We start from the raw sequence: 20,374 nt of genomic DNA, 5'->3' as shown, positions 1-20,374 counted from the left end.
GGTGAATGTGATTACCTTGTAGTTGTCGAATACAATCATGTTGTGTTATATCTAGTTACATAGTCAGAAACAACCCATTTATTGCGTCATCCCATGTTGCGATGCTTATATATAGTAAGAATTTGGATGTACGCATCAATAATTTGCTCAACCAAATGGGTTAGAGTACCATAGATGACATGGACCTCAAAGTGGGTTAGAGTCCTATACGAGGCAAATGCTCGAAATGGGTTTGGAGTCCCATAGGGAGTGACGATTCTTAAAGTGGATTGTTATCGCTTGGAATCCAAAATCTACACTTAATTCGAAGTATGATAAAAGGATCAATGACCCGTGTCGATAATCCTATACGTAGGGTTGATCGGGGAAAGATACACAGATATGGTTTCTGATTAGTGATTGTTTGAGTTAATGAACTCAAGAGGCATGTTTCCATACATTGCGAGTTTTTCTTTACTTAAGTCTTTTCCCCTTTGTGACTTGATTTAGGATTTGATTAGAACCCTATAAAGTCGAGTGGAATCATAAGATAGGGAACCCACTAGGATTATTATCTCACCCCATATTTGTTGATTATTTTCAGGAAGTTCTGTGGAGGTGAAAGGTAAGGACAAGATGGCTTGATGTTCTTGCTTTCTTGATATTTTGGATGGTTTTTTCCGCTATGTAGATATCTATTTTGAGATCATTCTGAGAATGATCTAGTTCCTAGTTTCATTTTGGTCATCCTTTTATCTATCTATCTATCTATCTATATATATATTGTGCCATAGTTGTAGTTCTTTTTGGGCATGTAAATATGTACAATCTTGTCAATAGACGCTTATGTATTTAAGTACTAGTAATACACTATGTATAATATGTAATTCTAGATATATTATATGTTGGAATATATATATATATATATATATATATATATATATATATATATATATATATATATATATATATATATATATATATATATATATATATATATGTTAGATGATAGTACCTATCTAGAAGGGGGGTTGCGCTTTTTAAAAATGTTTTCAACGGTTGCGGAAGCACCCTAGATTATAATCGTCTAAACGATCCGTTAATGGAAAGACCGGATTTGCGTGAAACCGAATGGAATAACTACGATAGAGATAATCAACCACTATCTAAATCAATTGATTAACTACCACAATCCTTGATATTGTTACCTCTAATAATACGTTAACACAATAAGAGAGCAAGTAATAGATTAATAGATTTGTATGAGATTAATTTTATCGAGCACTTGGTGAGCACTCCACACCAAGTTTCAATTTCACTCAAATTGAATGTGCAGAATTTTATTCAGTTGCAATCAAAGTGATTGCACTAATTTATCAAATAGTTATTATACATAACAATCAAGCGAGATTGATTTTACTATTAATTTCACACAAAACGTAATTAATGCAGAATTTAAAGAGATAAGAGAAAGAGAGAACAAGACCAGATTTGTTGAGGCAATTCCCCTATCGTCTTCGCTTTAGGGTACGTCTGCCCTCAATTCTAAATCTAGAATTGAGATGTTTCTATTAACAAGTTTCAAAGTTAATACAAGAGAACAAATGATCACCATCAATACACCCCTAGTGTTGTTGCAGATCCTATTCGCTTTTCTCCCCTTGATTCGAGTTGAACCAAGTCCTTTAAGTGCTTCGAACAAACCTCCGGTTATAGCTACCTTATTGCAAGAACTCCACGTTCTCCAAAACTTCAGCTCGGCTGATTTCGATCGCAAGTCGCTTGAATCCTAAGCTTTCTTCACAATTCTCCGGTTACCGCTACTTGTTTGACTAAACCCATCATTCTTCAAATCTTTCACTCGGCTAAATCTGAGAATCAAAGGTTAGTGCAAAAAAACCCAATTCTTGGAGGATAAAACTCCAATGGTTTTATTCAAGAAAAACTCACACAAAGCCTCAACTCAAACTAAGACTACACAATCCTATTTGGACGTTATCACCACAACAATTCACAATGCTCAACAAAGATTGTTATGTGTGATTATTAAGAAATGCAATGAAGAATGAAGATGAAGAGCACTTTGGTGTATATCTTTCACATTTCTTGTTACATGTTGAAGAAGAGACTCTAGAATATTGATATGATGCATGGACCAAATAACAGACATAACATAATTATTTTGTAAAATTACACAACAGAAAATTGAGTCCAAGCAGCGACCACTCGACCTGTTTACACAGGTCACTCAACCTGTTCGGACCCGAGGCAAAATTATTCAAGTCAAACAGGGGATGAGTCGACTCAAACAGGGTTTTTCCAGAGTTGAGTCGACTCATGACTCGACCTGTTCAGACCCGTGGCAACATGGTTCAAATGAAACAGCCAATGAATTGACTCAAACAGGGGATGAGTAAACTAAAACAGGTTTTTTTCAGAGTTAAGTCGACTCATGACTCGACCTGTTCAGACCCGAGAGTTATGCTCCAAGTCATGAGTCGACTCATGACTCAACCTGTTCAGACCCGAGAGTTACGCTCCAAGTCATGAGTCAACTCTAAATTCTGAAACTGTCAAAAATGAGTTTTTGATATTTTGGTCAATTCAAACCATTTTCTTATGAACTTAAGGTGCAAATGATGATCAAGTGCATTATTCACATCTAGGAAATGCTCCTATATGCATGGACTTATTTCCCTTATACTTTGAGCATGTTGGAGGATGAATGCATTCTATGATATGATGACACCGTCCAAAGCACACATTATGAGCAACTAAAAAGGTTTGACATCATTAAAAAAGGACAACGAATCTTTGCCCTCACAATATATATATATATATATATATATATATATATATATATATATATATATATATATATATATATATATATATATATATATATATATATATATATATATATATATATGGGTCATGATCAAATTACACAAATGTGTCAAACTTGATAACATGACATCTTCAATAACTCTTTATCACACATTCGTATAATAAAATTCACTATTGAATTAAATTTTTTTATCATATAAATCATGTATATAAAATTTAATATCAATCATAAAGAAATTATACTTTTATAAATTATTTAAATAATAAAAATCATTGACACAAAATGTTACAAATCATGCCTTCAAGTTAAAGTTAATTTCGGAGAATATATATTAATTCTACTTGAGAACAATCAAGCAAGATAAAAATTTATTATACACTTCAAAAATCAGTTATCAATGTTCCAAATGTGAAATCATACAAAGATTTAGTATTTTTGACTAAATAATTATTCAAAACTGAAATTTTTATAAATAATAAATTAAATTTGTTTTAAAGAAATATACGGCGAATAAATACTTTTTATTAAACAACTTATTCAAATTAAAGTGTTTTCATTTATTTTGTTAAATTAAAATAAAATAGTTATAACAACAACTATAATAATTTGTACGCTTCTATTTTATTAAAGTTGTTTTATTGAAAGAAAATCGAATAATAAAAGTGTTCTAGCAAATAGCAATGAATAAATGTTTCTTATCAACTAATTAGTTCAATTTAATAAATTTACTATAAACTAAATAAAAATGAGAATGAATATAATAATATATAAAATGAATTAATATACAATATTAATGTAAAAAATCTTATATTATCTTTCAACCACAGTCATTAAATTATATATTTATAATAGTTTACTTATAATATAACTATTTTTAGAGTCATCCTATTATCATTTTTATTTATTGAGAGTGTAAAAATATAAATATTAACAATTTTGATCTATTAAATGTAAATAAAAATAATAAATAAATATTTATTATCGATGAAAATAAAAAACACGAGACACAAGTTTGTCTTTGATACATAAAAATTTATGAGCCAAATAATCATAATAAAAAAATTAATCAAAATTAAAATTTTAATAAATAAAAAATAATTATAAAATAATAAATTGAGTTTATTTTAAAAAAACATACACCGAATTAATACTTTTTATTAAAAATTTTATTCAAATTAAAGTTTTTTTTATTAATTTTGTTAAAATAAAATAAAATAGTTATAATACAATAACTGTAATTATTTTTACACTTCAATTTTATGTAATTATTTTTACACTTCAATTTTATTAAAACTGTTTTATTGAAAGCATATCGGGTAAAAAAAAGTGTTATAGCGTACTATTTGTGCAATGAATAAATTTATGGCGTACTATTCGTTATAAGATACACTACAAGAAAAACTCCCCCTGCCACATGATTATCACGTGGCAAAGGTGAAAATCACTTCACTAGTCAAAAATAGCGACGTGTTGATTCACGTCGCTGGAACGCGTGTGGCAACTTTTTGTGACGTGATAAACACGTCGCTAATTTGCCAAAGGCAAATCACGTCGCAACATTGTGAATTAACTTCCTTCTGCGCTTAAACTTTGCCACGTGATATTCATGACACAACTTTGCCACATGAATATCACGTCACAACATTTGAAAATGGATGGTATGTTGCCACATGAAAATCACGTGGCAAATTACCCACGTGATTTACACTTCACAACTTAAAAACAAAATTAAAATAAAAGATAAAATATATTGTTATTATTAAATTATATTATTAATAAAAGATAAAATAATTAATAAATAATAAAATATAGAATAATTAATAATTAAGTGAAATATTTTTAAATTAAAATTACACATATGAAAATGTATTATAAAAATAGCAAAGTAATTATTTATACAAAAATTAATATTTAAAACTAAATAAATATTACACATCAAATTCGTCGTCATCTTCATCGTCTTCAGTTGTTCTTTGATTTTGATTTCTACTCATGGACTGCATAAATTGTCTCATTTGCTCCTCCATATCGTGTTGTCTTTTTTTCATTTCCTCTAATTCGGCCTTTAACGCCGCCTCACGCTCCGCCGTCTCTCGTCTAGCCTCTGTTAGAGCCAGTTGCCTCACCGTTTCCATCATTTCAGGTGTCAATTGTGTTGGACGGGACGTTCCTTCCCCACTTGCAACTCTATCAAATAAAGTTCTATCTCCGGTTCTGTAGTTGCCAGCCAAAGGACCAACACCAAAAAAACACCCATTACGTCCCTTCCCTCCAGTGACTAAGCTCCAAATATACATATCCACGCGTGGATCAAGCGGATTAGAACCAACAGGTGTATATTGAGGATTTTCAACTAGAAATTGTGTGAGCAATCTTTGATACTCCTCCTACACATACAACAAATAAAATAATTAGATACAGTTGTGACATGAAAAGAATCCCACATATATTGTTGCCACATGAAATTCATGCCACAAACATTATTACCACGTGAAATTCACGCCACAAAATTGATAGAATTTTAACAAAAAAAAATAAAATAGAAACAACTTACTATAGTTCTTCTCGACCGATCATCAACCAAATCCCCCGATTTTTTTGTACGGGTCTTCACAAACAACTCATTAAGTCGGGGGGGTCTTCCTTGTGCCTTAGTCTGATTAATATAAATAAATTTAATTAAACACATAATAAATCAAAATATAATTTTAAACCGTAGTTATAATTTTTACCATCCGTTTTGCATGTTCTCCAATGCTTATACTTCCTGTAGCATTAAGGCAACCCCCCCTTTCGGATGCTCTCATGTCTTTTGCTTTTTGAGATTTAGCTTTAAAATTATCGGTAGCCCAATAGGCAAGAAGTTCGTCAAATACTTCCTTGCCTATCCAGTTGGGACGAATATTTCGTTCTTCCCAATCAAGTCTGACACGCCTAAGCATGTCAGAAAGTCGGACAGATGTTCTTCCCCGATAATTTTTTCTAATCATATATTCATCCATTACATTCCACGTACACTTTTCCTACAATGTTGTATGACATTCAAAAAAATTGTTAGATAAGTGTTAGATAATATATTACAATAAAATAACTAATTAAAATAACAACAATAAAATTTATTTTACCTTAAATTTATCAAACCATTCATCTTTCTCATCCTTGGAAAGTTCTTTGAATGACTTCCAAGCTTTTTATACATTTGTTGAATCACATGTTTTACACACTGTGCAGCTGGCCTACTCGGAGAGAAACTAAACAACAATTTGAATAAGTGTTAATTATAAACATGGAAACATGGAAACATGTATACTAAATAAAATTTATAAATTAGATACTTACGATTTTCCACATGGCTCAATAAAATATCTGCCATCAATCATCTCATACTCTGTGGGATTTGCAGTTGGTTGCTCTAAAACATGGTCATCCTGCTGCTCCTGGTCATCCTGCTCCTCCTGCTCCTCAGGCACGGGTATATCTGTGGCACGTGGTGGGTGTGGGATGCGAGATCCCCCATGATGCGTGGATGATGAGGGCATGTGTGTGGTAGGTGGGGTGTGGGACCTCGAAAGCGTGGATGATGATGGTGTGTTTGTGGGATGCTGGGACGACAGAGGTACCTGTGTGGGATCTGGAAAGATCCCAGACTGCATGAAGGGTGGGGGTACCTGTGAGGGATGAGGAAAACTAGATCCCCCAGTCTGATGGTATGATGAAGTCCCAGATGGGCTAATAAAGGATGGGTTCCCAGATGGGCTAATAAATGATGGGTTCCCAGATGGGCTAATAAAGGATGGGTTCCCAAGTTGGGCCATAGGATAACCATGGGATGATAGTAGCGAGAGAAAAGGCTGTGAACCCATGGTCATGGGATCTACCTGAGTCTGTGGGGGAGGATACCCCATAGATGACTGCAGTGGCATAAAATGTTGAGAGGTCGTAGACATGGGCTCTACCTGACTCTGTGGGGGAGGACATACGGCCGACTGAGGAGCCTCACATACCCTTATCCTCGGGCGCTGCTGACCCTTACCCTTATCGGTTCGGGGCGGCATTTTATCTACAATTAATAAACACATGTAATACATCCTACATTAAGTAACATTACACAGTACATTAAGTAACAATACACAGTACATTAAGTAACAATACATCATACTATCTATTCAAAGTCTTCATCTGTTCTGATACTATCCTCGGATACAAACTCTTCACATTCTTCATCCACATCATTTTCTGTCAACAATGTGGATGCATCAACTTGATGGCCCTCAACCACTGTATCACACAAACTTGTAATTTGTTCAACTTCAATCACATCATTAACTTGAGAAGTTTCATCATCTTGGTAAGCGACATCTTCGACTACTACATCATCGGCTTCGATATGACCCAATGGTTTTGTTTTGATTACAACACACCATCCTCGTTTACGTGGCTGAGTTGAAGGATAAGGAACATAATAAACTTGCCTAACAATATGTGACATTATAAAAGGGTCATACTCTTTGTACCTTCGATCCATACGAATCTCAACTGTGTTATATTTCTTATCTATTTTTGTGCCTCTAGCAGATATATCATACCAATCACAATAGAACAAGACAACTTTATTTTCGCAGTCCAAGTAATTGTATACCAACTCGTAAATATGTGTTATTGTGCCATAGAAGTCGTCTTCACCACCATCTGTAACTCCTTTCACGAACACACCACTGTTTATGGTTTTTTTCCCTTCTGTCCATGTTTTAGTGTGAAATTTATATCCGTTCACAAAGTAAGTGTGCCATTCATTTGCACTTTGAACAGGGCCTCTAGACAAGTTTCTCAAATGGATTATTTCTTGAGTAGGTGCAACAGCGCATGACAACTGCTCTTTGAACCATGCTGGAAAATAAGCATGTGTGTCACTAGTATTCGGATGTTCACCGGTGCTTTGAAAGTAGGAGGTATTGAATGCCCTACAAAGAATATCAATATAAGTTTGAGTAAAAAGTTTGACATATTTAAACAATAAAGTTAAATAGGTGGGTATACTTACTCAAGATATGGTTTAACTTCAACGCAGTTAATCAAGACATGAACATGTGCTGCTAGCAATTCTTTTTGAGTCAGCCAATGTACATTCTTCTTACCAGATGGACGACCGGGAATACCGAAGACTGATAAGGTAAATTTACTTTTTTCATTAATGTTAAATTCATTCCTTATGATTCTTGGAGTTAACATCAAGTGATTGAAATAATGACTGCAAAAATGTGATGTTTCCCGATGCAAATAATGTGCACATATAGATCCTTCAACTTTAGCTTTATTTTTCACGGATCTCTTCGAATCACCCATGAATCTTTCAAACGGATACATCCACCTATATTGAACAGGGCCTCCAAGATAAGCTTCATATGCAAGATGCACAGGTAGATGTTCCATAGAGTCAAAAAAACCAGGCGGAAACACTTGTTCCAACTTACAGAGAATAACTGGAATATTTTTGTCCAACTTAACGATGTCATCCACTCTTAATTTTGATGCACAGATATCTCTAAAAAATTGACTAATTTCAGTGAGTGGATTAAGCACATGTTTAGGTAGTGAAGAGAACGCAATTGGAAGCAATCGTTCCATGAAAACATGGCAATCATGGCTTTTCATTCCATGCAACTTTCCGGTGCTAGAGTCAGCACACCTTGCTAAATTTGACGCATAACCATCAGGCATTCTCAATTCGTTTAACCATCGACAAATCGCTTTAGCTTCTTCGGAAGTTAGACTGTAATTAGCCTTGGGTTTTAGTAACTTCCCATTCGGTTTAACCTTCAACTCCAACTCCTTTCGATTACACAAAATCTCCATGTCCTTTCTAGCCTTCTCATTATCCTTTGTTTTACCTTGAACATCCATCACTGTGTTAAACACGTTATCAAAAAAATTCTTCTCAATATGCATAACATCAAGATTATGTCGCAACAAATTATCTTTCCAATACGGGAGATCCCAAAAAATACTTCTTTTTGTCCAGTTATGTGTATCCCCATATCCTTCAATTCTGCAAGCTTTACCATAATCTGTGAATTTTGGCAGTTCACTAACTCGGTTCCATACTTCACCGGGTGAGAAACGAGGGGGAGGCAAGTCTGTTACTCTTATGCCTTTTTTGAAGTCATTCTTATTTATTCGAAAGACATGATCTTTCGGTAGGAATCTGCGGTGACAGTCAAACCACGAACTTTTCCCCCCTTTTTCCAACGTGAACGCATGAGAGTGTTCCATGCAATGCGGGCATCCCATTTTTCCATGTGTCCCCCAACCGGACAACATGCCATATGCGGGAAAGTCGTTTATAGTCCACATCAAGGCTGCTCGCATAGTAAAGTTTTGTTTGCAAGATATATCATAAGTCCATTCTCCAATCCATAACCTCTTCAAATCATCAATTAAAGGTTGTAAATACACATCTATTCCAGCTTTTGGACTCTTTGGACCTGGAATGAGGCAAGTCAAAAACATGTATGGTTTTGTCATGCACATCTCAGGAGGGAGGTTGTAAGGGGTAACAATAACTGGCCAACAAGAATATCCACTTCCAGACGCTTGGACATATGGAGTAAAACCATCAGAGCATAGTCCAAGTCTGACATTTCTAGGTTCTGCTGCAAAATCAGGATGTATCATATCGAAGTGCTTCCATGCCGCACCATCAGATGGATGTCGCATTGTGCCCGAACTTGTTTGGTTTGTATGATGCCATGTCATTTGACTTGCACTATGCATTGAAGCAAACATTCTTTTTAACCTTGGTATGATCGGCAGATAAAACATGGACTTCACTGCCACATGTTTTTGCTTACGGTTAATGGCTTTACTGCGAACTTTGTATCTCGGACTCTTACAAAACTTACATTCCTCCAACGATCCATCATTAGTACCAAACTCATTATCGTAAAACAACATGCAACCATTAGTGCAACAGTCAATCTTTCTTACCTCTAAACCCAATTTCGACACCAACCTCTTTGCATCATAAAAACTTGTGGGAAGGTTGTCTTTCGTAGGAGTTGCGTCCAACATCATTTTTGCAAAGAATTCCAAACACTGGTCAGGAACATTCCAATTGGACTTGGCGGCCAATAATCTCACACACATCGATAATTTTGAGTCTGACGACCCTTCAAACAACGGCGTATTCATTTCTTGCAACAATTGATAAAATTTTTGAGCTTCCTCATTCGGCAACTCTTCCTGATCGAAGTCTTGAGGTTCATCATAGGTCACGTTAACCCCAAAAGCATCGCCAACCATGTCACTGATCAAACTAAATTCTTCCCGGTGTTCCATATGTGATCGACTGCTAGAAGCATGTGTAGTCGTAGTCCTTTGTACATTACTCGGCAACTGTTCTCCATTATATGTCCAAACCCAGTAATTTTTAATGAAACCCCTTCTCTTCAAATGACGTTCTACTTCCTCCGGGTCACTAATTATAGGTCTACATTCACATTTTAGACAAGGACATCTTACTCCTCCTTCGCTTAGACAACATTCTTGAGCGAAAGCCCATGTGATAAACCCTTTAACTCCTTCCTCAAAGTTCGGTTTAAGTCCACGTCTTCCTGGATACGTTCTATCGTACATCCAACTACGATAGTAATGAAAATATTCCATACTGCACATTTACAAAATCGTTACTATTTTAATTTCAAAAGTGATATTCCTCTATCGTCCAATTTAAAAATCGTTCTATCGTACATCCAACTAATTATTACGTACAATTTAAAAAAAATATATTATACTATTAATAAATATATAATATAACTATTACATACTTTATTGTTTAAACTAAACATATATTTATAAAACATATACCCTAATATGTGTTATTTAAAAAAAAAACATTTTAGACATATACCCTAATATATATGAAATTAATGTTTTGTTTTTTTATACATTATTTTAAACATAATATTAATAATACAACTTCTATTTATTTAGTTATCTAAATAATATATATACACACTTATCAATTTTACTCAAAACACTAATCTATTATATTTTTTAAACTAACCATATTATCTAAATAATAATACAACTTCTATTTTTAGACATGATTCATATTACTTTTTCTAATAAACAAAATATTTCGTTTTTTTTTATAAATATTATTCTGTTTTAATATTTTGTTTAAAAAAAATTATATATTATATTTCTAAAAAATATAATGTGCACATATATAAAGGCATTAAATAGTTTCTAAACAAAGTAATATCAAAGTTTTAATATTTCCAAGCTTGACATGATTTTCTTTTGAAATTTATAATTTCTCTAGAAATAATTAAAAATGATTTTATAAATAGGGTATTAATAGAGAGGATAGTATTGGTATTAATAGTATATTATATAAAATCTATTTCTAAACTATAAAAATTTAATACATAAAATATTCTGTTTTTTTTGTATAATACATTAAATATTCTGTTTTTTTAAAACTATTATATATTATATTTCTAAACAAATTCTAAACAAATTCTGTTTTAATAATACATTAGGGTATATGTTTTATAAACAAATTCTAAACAAATTCTAAATATATAATACATTAAATTTCTAAATAAATTCTATTTTAATACATAATGTGCACAAAAACAAAATCCAGTCCAAACAAATTCGGTTTTAATACATAATAAGTACAACACATAATCCAGTCCAAACTCAATACATTTAACTAATCTGAAAATAATTAAAAAAAAAATAAATTTCACAATTTTGAATATACCTTGATGAAGACTTTGAATCTGTTTGCTCCAAATTCTTGAATGAATAATTCACTCTTAGCTATTTCTTAAAAAAAAATACAATAATTAAAATAAAATTCATATATATTAAACAGAAATGGGTTTAAGTTGAAATAATAAAAGTATTTACCTTTAAATTTCCAATTTCACAATGGATCTGAAGCTTGAAGGAGAGAAATGGGTTGAAGGGGAAAATGGGTCTGCAGGTGGAAGGGAAGAGGAAACGAAGAAGAAGAAGAATGAAACGGTGAAGGGAAGAGGGAGAGAAGACGGAAGGTAAAGGAAATGTTCCCACGTGGTAAACACGTCGCTATTTGCGACGTGATTTACACGCCACAAACCATTCAACGGTCATCTGTACCCACATGCTTGTCACGTCGCTATTTGCGACGTGATTTACACGCCACAAAGCCTTCAACGGTCATCTGTACCCACATGTACCCACGTGATCAGCACGTCACTAGTTGCGACGTGAATTACATTTCACAAAACATTATTTGAATTTTAAATTTAAAATAGCGACGTGATCTGCTTGTCACTACCAAATTTTAATTATTTTCATTTCCCCCCAACCTGAAAAGTTGTCATTCCATTTTTTTATTATATTTTTCTTTTAGCCACGTGAAATTCACGTCGTAATTGGCATTTTTTGCCACGTGCATTTCACGTCACTAAATCACGTGGCTGCACAAAGTTATTCTTGTAGTGATACTATTTGCCTCTTATCAATCACTTCCTCCGTTCCTTTTTAATTGTCAATTTCTTGTAAAAAAATTATTTCTTTTTAATTGTCATTTGCAAAGTTTAAGATAGTATTAATTACAATTTTATCAAAATTACTCATAGGTAAATATTACATAGAGAGAAAAAAAGTAAAATGAATATAATATATAATTAAGGGTATTATAGATAAAACAAGAGTTATTGTTTGAAAAGTAACAATAATGATTAGCTTCTTGGTGTGTGTAAAAAGTTAAAAAATGACATTTAAAAAGGAACGGAGGGAATAATTAGTTAAATTTAATAAATATATTATATTCTAAATAAAAATGAGATTAAATATAATAATATATAAAATTAATTAATATACAATATTAATATAAAAAGTTTTATATTATCTATCCACCGTCAATAAATTATATATTAATAATATTTAACTTGTAATACACTACCTTTAAAATCATGTTACAAACCGTTTTATTTAGAGTAAAAAATATTTGCATAACGCATGTCTATTGAACAATTTTGATCTATTGCGAGTGTAAAAAAATATGATAGATAAATATTTGTTATTGACAATAAAAAATATGAGACACGCGTCTGTCTTGAAGGTGAGAAAAACACAAGAAAAGTTGAATTGTGTTAGTTTTTTTTTCTTTTAGAACTCTTAAGTCAGATTCTAAATACAAAGATATAGAATTTGAGTTAGTTAGAGATAGACAACAAATATAAAATGTAAGAAAGAAGAATAACGCACACGGTTATTCAGATTTCTTTCACAAATCGAGAGTAATTCAGTCCCCTTGTATTTACAAAGAGATTTTCACTATAATCCCACAAGATTACAATTTGGTCAAGCACACAAGCAATAGACTTCTTTTGCTCTCTCTCTCTCACACACACAAGTATGAGACTTCCTTACTCAAACACATAAGACTTCCTTGCTCACACATACAAGTATGAGGATTCCTTTCTCAAGCACACAACTTCAAAACTTCATTAATCACACACACAAGTATGCGACTTTCTTGTTCAAGCACATAAGCTCAAGACTTCATTACTCTCTCTCTCACACACACACACACAAGTATGAGACTTCTTTGCTCAAGCACACAAGTTCAAGACTTCCTTGCTCATGCACACAATTATGAGACTTCCTTGCTCAAGCACAAGCTCAAGACTTCCTTGCTCACACATACAAGTATGAGACTTTCTTACTCAAACACACAAGCTTAAAATTTCCTCACTCAAACACTTAGTAAGAGACTTCTAACAATCTATCTTGCCGATAAATGATTGTTGGGTGAATACACTTGATATATAATCAGAGATCTATACGTAATACAACACAATAAAACTCTTTTAAGACTTAAGGATTTCCAAAATATATAAGGATAAAAGATCCTAAGTTTAGCTTTTGCTAAAACTTTAACAGAGTAATTTCTCTTTAGTTGTCAATCGTTATTTAGCATGTACGCATGTATTCCACGCGTTATATATTTCTTCAAGTCTTTTAACTTCTTAAATAACGAAGAAAATAATCATTGAAGATACAACAATAGAGTCATTTGAGATACTTCAAAAAAAAAATGTTGGAATGTTTCATCAAATTGTTAGATTAAGTGAAACCTACTATCTCATTAAATCAAATTTGTTTTTAAAAAAGTAAGTATCATTACTATTTCTTTTTAATAAAAAAAATGTTTAGAAGAAAGTATAACCGAGCTGGATTTTGCATGCCTCGAAACCTAAAAAGACGTTTAGAGTGTCGGTGGGTGAGGGTCCCACTTTTCTGAGAAACCTATTAAGCTAGAACTAAAGTAATTATGCATTGCCTTCTTTCCTTTAACTTCCCATTGAGTTTATTTCTTCCTAGTACTGTTAGCTTGTTTACTTGCAAATGAATTATGGAACAATTTACCTGTACAAGAACAAAATCTTCATGTTCAAATCTGCCACGTTCCAACCGACACAAGATTTTTATACACATATAAAAACCTTAAGCCACAATGTCCATTATTCCTTTAAACGCTAGTCACATCACGTAACATGACTATGTCGTGTACGGCCACCGGAAACGGTTTTCAGTCCAACTCCACGATGGCGACGATGTTGGGGCGGAGGAGGATTCCGATACACACATCGTTCTATTGGGGACACAAAGCGGTCATACTATTCCGTTGCTGGCCCGGCGACAGCGCCGGCATGTACGCGGTGGCGTTGATTCTTGTTTTCGTCATGGCAGTTTTGGTGGAGTGGCTTTCATTCACTAATATTGTTAAACTCAAACCTGGGGCATCAAACGACGTCGTTGGGTCGCTTCTTAGGACGGGACTGTACGGTGTTCGTACTGGATTCTCGTACTTGGTTATGTTGGCAGTTATGTCGTTTAATGGTGGCGTGTTTCTCGCCGCGATTTTCGGCCATGTTATTGGGTTTATGGTTTTTGGAACTATGGCTATTCTGAAGAAATCGGGTGGTTTGGATTCTGCCAAACCGTAGAGTTTGTTTGATGCATTGTAAAACGATGCGTTTTACTTTGCGGCAATATAGTAATGTTTTTTTGTGAGATATTAAAAATAATAAAGTTCTTTGTTGTTAAAATGTGAGACTATGTGTTGTTTTCATTTTGATTAATGTGAAATAAAGAGGTTTTTCTGGAAGCTTTTGAGTTTGGGTTACTGAACCATTAACGGTGCATTGTGGAAGATAATGTATTAGTTAAAGTTGATGTAAATGTGTGGAATATAAAATGAGTTAAATACAAATTTATTTATGTTTATAGCTATCAAATGAATCTATTTTGACGTGGAATAGACTTTTTTAACAATGCGTGGTTCTAAAAAAATATTATATGCCTTGGTTTTAGTGAAAAAAATTAATATTATTTATTAAAATATTTTTATTAAATATAATTAATAAAATAATTGAATAAAGTAAAAGTCAATGAATAGAGATATTATAGTAAAAAAATAATAATAAATGTTGCATTGATAATGTAAATGGAGAATTATTTTAAGATAAAGAAAAAGTGCAATTGAGATACTTTTATGAAACAGAGAGTAGAGAATTAATATTGAAATTATAAAGAGATTGAGTCAAAGTGCATTTTTATTTTAACATATTTAAGGTGGCGTGGGGTTAGGATCTTATATTCACTTCATTAGTTAAGGAAGAGAATCTTGGGATTTTCTATCCAGTTGATTAGTTAAGGAAAAGAATGTTCTCACCTTTTACACTTTTCAAAAATTTACGTAAATAAAACTGAATCGAAGTGAAAGTTCAAGGTTTAAAATGTGTAATATTATTTTTATCTAAAAAATTATTAATTTTAGTACCGAAAATTCTGAATACTCAAGATATCTATTATCAATGTTGGATGAGGTGGTCGCGTAAGATTCTGGTCAAAATATATATACCGATCTGTGATAGATGTCGGAGGGTCGGATTAGTCACCCGCCGCAACGGTTAAAAAGGAAGTCTAGGGGTTGTCCGAAGGTTACAAAATTATGATATGTTCGTTACAAAGTTCCTTCGTATATCATTCGAACGTTACGACATACATCAATGATGGGCAACAGTAACCGTTTTTCCACTAATGGTCATCAAACCATTACTTATGACCATAACTAGGCGAGTCTCTTGGAATACTGGAAGGAAGAAGAATAACAATATAAGTATGATATCAAAGCAAAAAGAGAAATGGGAGAACAATATGCATGTAAGACTCAAGGATCCCAAAAATGGAGTTGATCACCTCATCCTCCCCTACACCAATCACAAACATACTAACCAGTCATTTGTGAACTTCTTTGGCTAGCATCAGGGAGATTAACATTTTAATGTTTTTAGCAAGAACATTTGGCGCCCACAGTGGGGTCCCTGTAAAACTCTCCCAGGTCACACAGTCAAACTTAAACAATCATTTTTTATAGCAAATTGATTTCCAATTTCACAAGATTTGATGCTTGAGCACGCAACTACACTGAACCTTAAACACCTTCTCTCTTTGGGTTCATCCGTCAAATGTCGTCATAGTGAAATCCGCCGGCTGTCCGAAGAACATTTCTTGTAGAAAAAAGTGCAAAGAACATTTCTTGTAGAAAAAAGTGCAACTCAGGTTCAGTAGAACATCTATTCAATCAAATCCTTCTTCAAAACGCACGTCGATTCAATTCGTGCATTTGATCGCAATGGTAAATTCGGAGCCGATGTGAAAACTATCAACTCTCTTCCAAATCTTGAGATTATCTCCATTTTCAGTGTTGGATTGGATGAATCGGTCTCGGAAAATACAGAGAGATCAGAGAGTGATGCAAGAATTTGACGTTCACACTTCGGAGATCCTGTTTTGCTCACTGAATCGATTCGCCGTGAGTTAGATCAATATTCAGATCGGAGCTTAGCAGACAAAATTTTGGAGTATCGTTCTCGATTTGTTGCCGCTCTCTGTTGTATGACACAACCTCACATATCTATCGAAGAAAATCGTAACGTAGCTGCATTATATTCCATCGGAAATCAATTATGGGATTGATCTCAGGCTTAACTTATGATCAAATGTTGTCGAGGTAATACAAGTAAATCGGTGGGATTATGCCAGGATGTTCCAGTTGTGAGTGCAAGTTTCGTTATGTGTGTTTTATATGATGTCAAAATTATGATAATTTAGCATTAATGTATATTGAATGGTATCCTCTGATTCTCTATGTGCATCTTAGCATTAGAAAACATAAAAGTATTTGGAAACAACTTGGAAAAGGTCTCATGCATCAAACATGCATGAAAAATCATTTTTTGTGAAAAATAACATTATAGGTCGACATATGCAATTACAAGTCGACCTATGGAAAACTTTTCTTGACTATACGTTGACACATGCATTCTATAGGTCGACACATATGTTGCAGTATTAAAGAATGTAGCTTTTGTCTCATGTGTCGAGTCTTCAGGTCGACACATAGGGAGCGCATAACAATCATAGGTTGACACATGACTTTAGACAGGTCGACCTATGCATCGAATAGGTCGACACATACCTTTTATAGGTCGACCTATCCGATGTAATTTTTCAAAAAATCATATTTTTCTCAAGTCTTTTGCATTCCTTTTTGCCTTAAAACACCCATGCATATAAATACTTTATACATGTATCATTTTCTAGTAAGGTTTCTAGAATGAATTCAGGATTTTAAAGTATTCTCATCATCTTCAACTCCATCTATGAATACACACAATCAAACTGCACATAATCATTTTTTGATTGGGTGCCATCTAGATTAGCGTTGATAACGTCCAATTAGGTTTGTTGTATCGAGAATATTGGGTTGAGAACTTTGAGGGATTCAAATCAGAAAACCGAGTTGGAGTTTTCCTTCAAGATTTTTTAGGGTTTGAAGGTTTTGGACAAGATTGTGCAATTCGGATCCGATCGTGTGAAAGTCTTGGGACAAGGGTTCCCTTTCAAGGGAGTACCGTGAGACAGTGGATCGTGTTGGAAAATCTTTGATTTTAACAAGTGTGCGTTTGGGATTAATTCGGTCGGGTGAAAGCCTTTGGACAAGGAGTGTCTTGCAAGGAAGTAAGAAGAACAGGTGAATTGAAGTGACATTGTTGGTTACTTGATCAATCTTTGATCAAGGGTTTTGGAGGTGGTAGAGTCAACATCAAACTTAGGGTCTGTAGAGTTCAATTTCTTCATCTCTTGTATACACATATTTTGCAAATTAAAATTTATTATAATACCTCAATTCGAATTTGAATTGAGGGCAGACGTACCCATAGCGAAGTCGATTGGGGAACTGTCTCAGCAAATCCTTGTGCTCTCTCTCTCTCTCTCTCTCTCTCTCTCTCTCTCTCTCTCTCTATATATATATATATATATATATATATAATATATATATATATATATATAATATATATATATATATATATATATATATATATATATATATATATATATATATATATATATATATATATATATTATATATATATAATATATATATATATATATATATATATATATATATATATATATATATATATATATATATATATATATATATATATATATATATATATATATATATATATATATATATATATTTTTTGTGATTTGAAAATTGTCGATTGCATTGATCATTCAATCAATATTGTTTGGATCATAATTTTGAATACGTTTTGAAATTTGTGTTGTTACGTATATCACAAACCATTTGGTTGTGATTGGATTTCTAGAACAACATACCCTAAATAATGTTCCAAACATTGTTTATCGCACACTAAGTGTTCGATAAATTGCTTGACTTAAGTTTTTGTGTGTTTTGATCATTGGAGATAGACTTTATTTATTGTATTGTATTCAACTAGTTGTGATTAGTTGTTGTTGATTGACTTGTGGATTATTATCATTTTATTGACACCTCTACGCATATTCGAGCTTTTCGATAATAGGTTCGGTTAGACAATTTTTGATACGGAAATTTTTTGAAACTTGCTTCCGCACTATAAACTTTTCCAAAATCAATTTTAGTTCAACTTTTAACTTGTGATCTATTCAGCCCCTCTAGATCTTAACCTATTGTCTAACACCAATGAGAACGATGGAGATGTCGATCGCTCTACGATAGTTCCAAATACCGACATGTTTGCCCAAGACAGAGTAGCATAACAACACCAGGCGGAGGCGAAAGCAAGTATTGGTAACGAGAGTTGCGTTGTTGCTAGAGAAGATTTTGACAATGAGGATTTTGTTAAGGTCTGTGGCTCCAAACTCGATTTTGGTCAAATGCAGCAGGACAAAAAATCTATGGGAATGCAGTTTAAGCTTGCTGACAGGGTATCTGGTTTTCGCATCTGCGTATCTAATTCAGATTGTGACTCTTGTTGTAGCTATTGATGATAATGATTAGCATTTCGCAAGGTGTTATAATAGTAATCGTGATAACACTTGTTGCGAATTAGTTAATTCTTTATATTTGGTATTGGCATTTTTCCATACCTGTTCGTCACGGTCGTTTTTCCTTAAATGAGGAGTTTGGCTATGATCCATTCTAAAAGTTCACGAAATTTGCATTAAGTTTAGTGCTATTTGGCCGATGAGTGATGACAATATCATTACATGATGGTGAATATCAATGCACATATACTTTTTGTCCTTTTTGTCCTACTTCATTCTCTCATAAATTAGCCTTAAAAATGAGTATAACACTATTCTAGTGGTGTTTTATAGTAGAATCGTTACAGCTATACAGCTTGCACAGACCCTTACTTGAGGTGATCGGAATTTTTCCGCTACTGTTTGATATAAGTTGCTGCAGTATTGCAGTCCTATAGCATAGTGAAATGTTGAACTACATATGTTAATATGTGGATTATTGATTGCAACTCCACAACTTTTTAGGTTTGTCATTGTTCCCTTCGTAGTATATCTAGCTTTATCACTAACAAATGCCATCATAAAAGATTTTGTGATTTCAATCTTAAAGATATGAATATTTTCAACATTGTTTTGTATTGAAGATTTAACCATATATACACAACTGGTAAGTTTTAATCTGTTCATCAATTAATTATAGATCCTAAATTTTCATGACTTCAGTCTTTGTAGAAGTTAGTGTAATTTGGTTGTTGGAGTACACTGCATACTCGTGGAGGTCCTTGATATGAACACAGCGGATTCAGATAGTCAAGAGGTCCTTGATATGAACACAGCGGATTCAGATAGTCAAGGTCCAGAAGAGAAAGTTGGGCTCAATAAGTCAACAAGGCCCAAATCAGAAGAACAATGAACGCATTTAGGGGTGTGCATGGATATCATTTAATATGAATCAATCTATTTTTACGATTATGGTTTATAAACCAAAACACTTTTTATAAAAATCAATTTAAAATTTCGAATCGGTTTTAATGGGTTTTTATTTTAATAAAAATTATTTAATTTAATTTAAATTTTATTTTTTTAAAATTAATATTAATTTTTAAATTTAAAAACATAAACAAATTTTCTAAGATTTAAAAATATTTTTTTTTTTAA

At 33.0% G+C, this 20,374-nt stretch overlaps 1 protein-coding gene across 1 annotated transcript; it reads left to right on the top strand.

Moving 5' to 3' along the window:
• Positions 1-14,183: 14,183 nt before the first annotated feature.
• LOC127129235 (copper transporter 6) lies at positions 14,184-14,999 on the top strand. Its single transcript, XM_051058495.1, has one exon. It carries the CDS (start codon positions 14,386-14,388, stop codon positions 14,836-14,838), a length of 453 nt encoding a protein of 150 aa, XP_050914452.1. The 5' UTR covers positions 14,184-14,385; the 3' UTR covers positions 14,839-14,999.
• The last annotated feature ends 5,375 nt before the right edge of the window (positions 15,000-20,374 follow it).

This window comes from Lathyrus oleraceus, chromosome 3 (assembly GCF_024323335.1).
Source record: "Lathyrus oleraceus cultivar Zhongwan6 chromosome 3, CAAS_Psat_ZW6_1.0, whole genome shotgun sequence".
NCBI lineage: Eukaryota > Viridiplantae > Streptophyta > Magnoliopsida > Fabales > Fabaceae > Lathyrus > Lathyrus oleraceus.
Note: the sequence above shows the minus strand (reverse complement) of the source record. Positions and strands in the feature narration are given on the sequence as shown.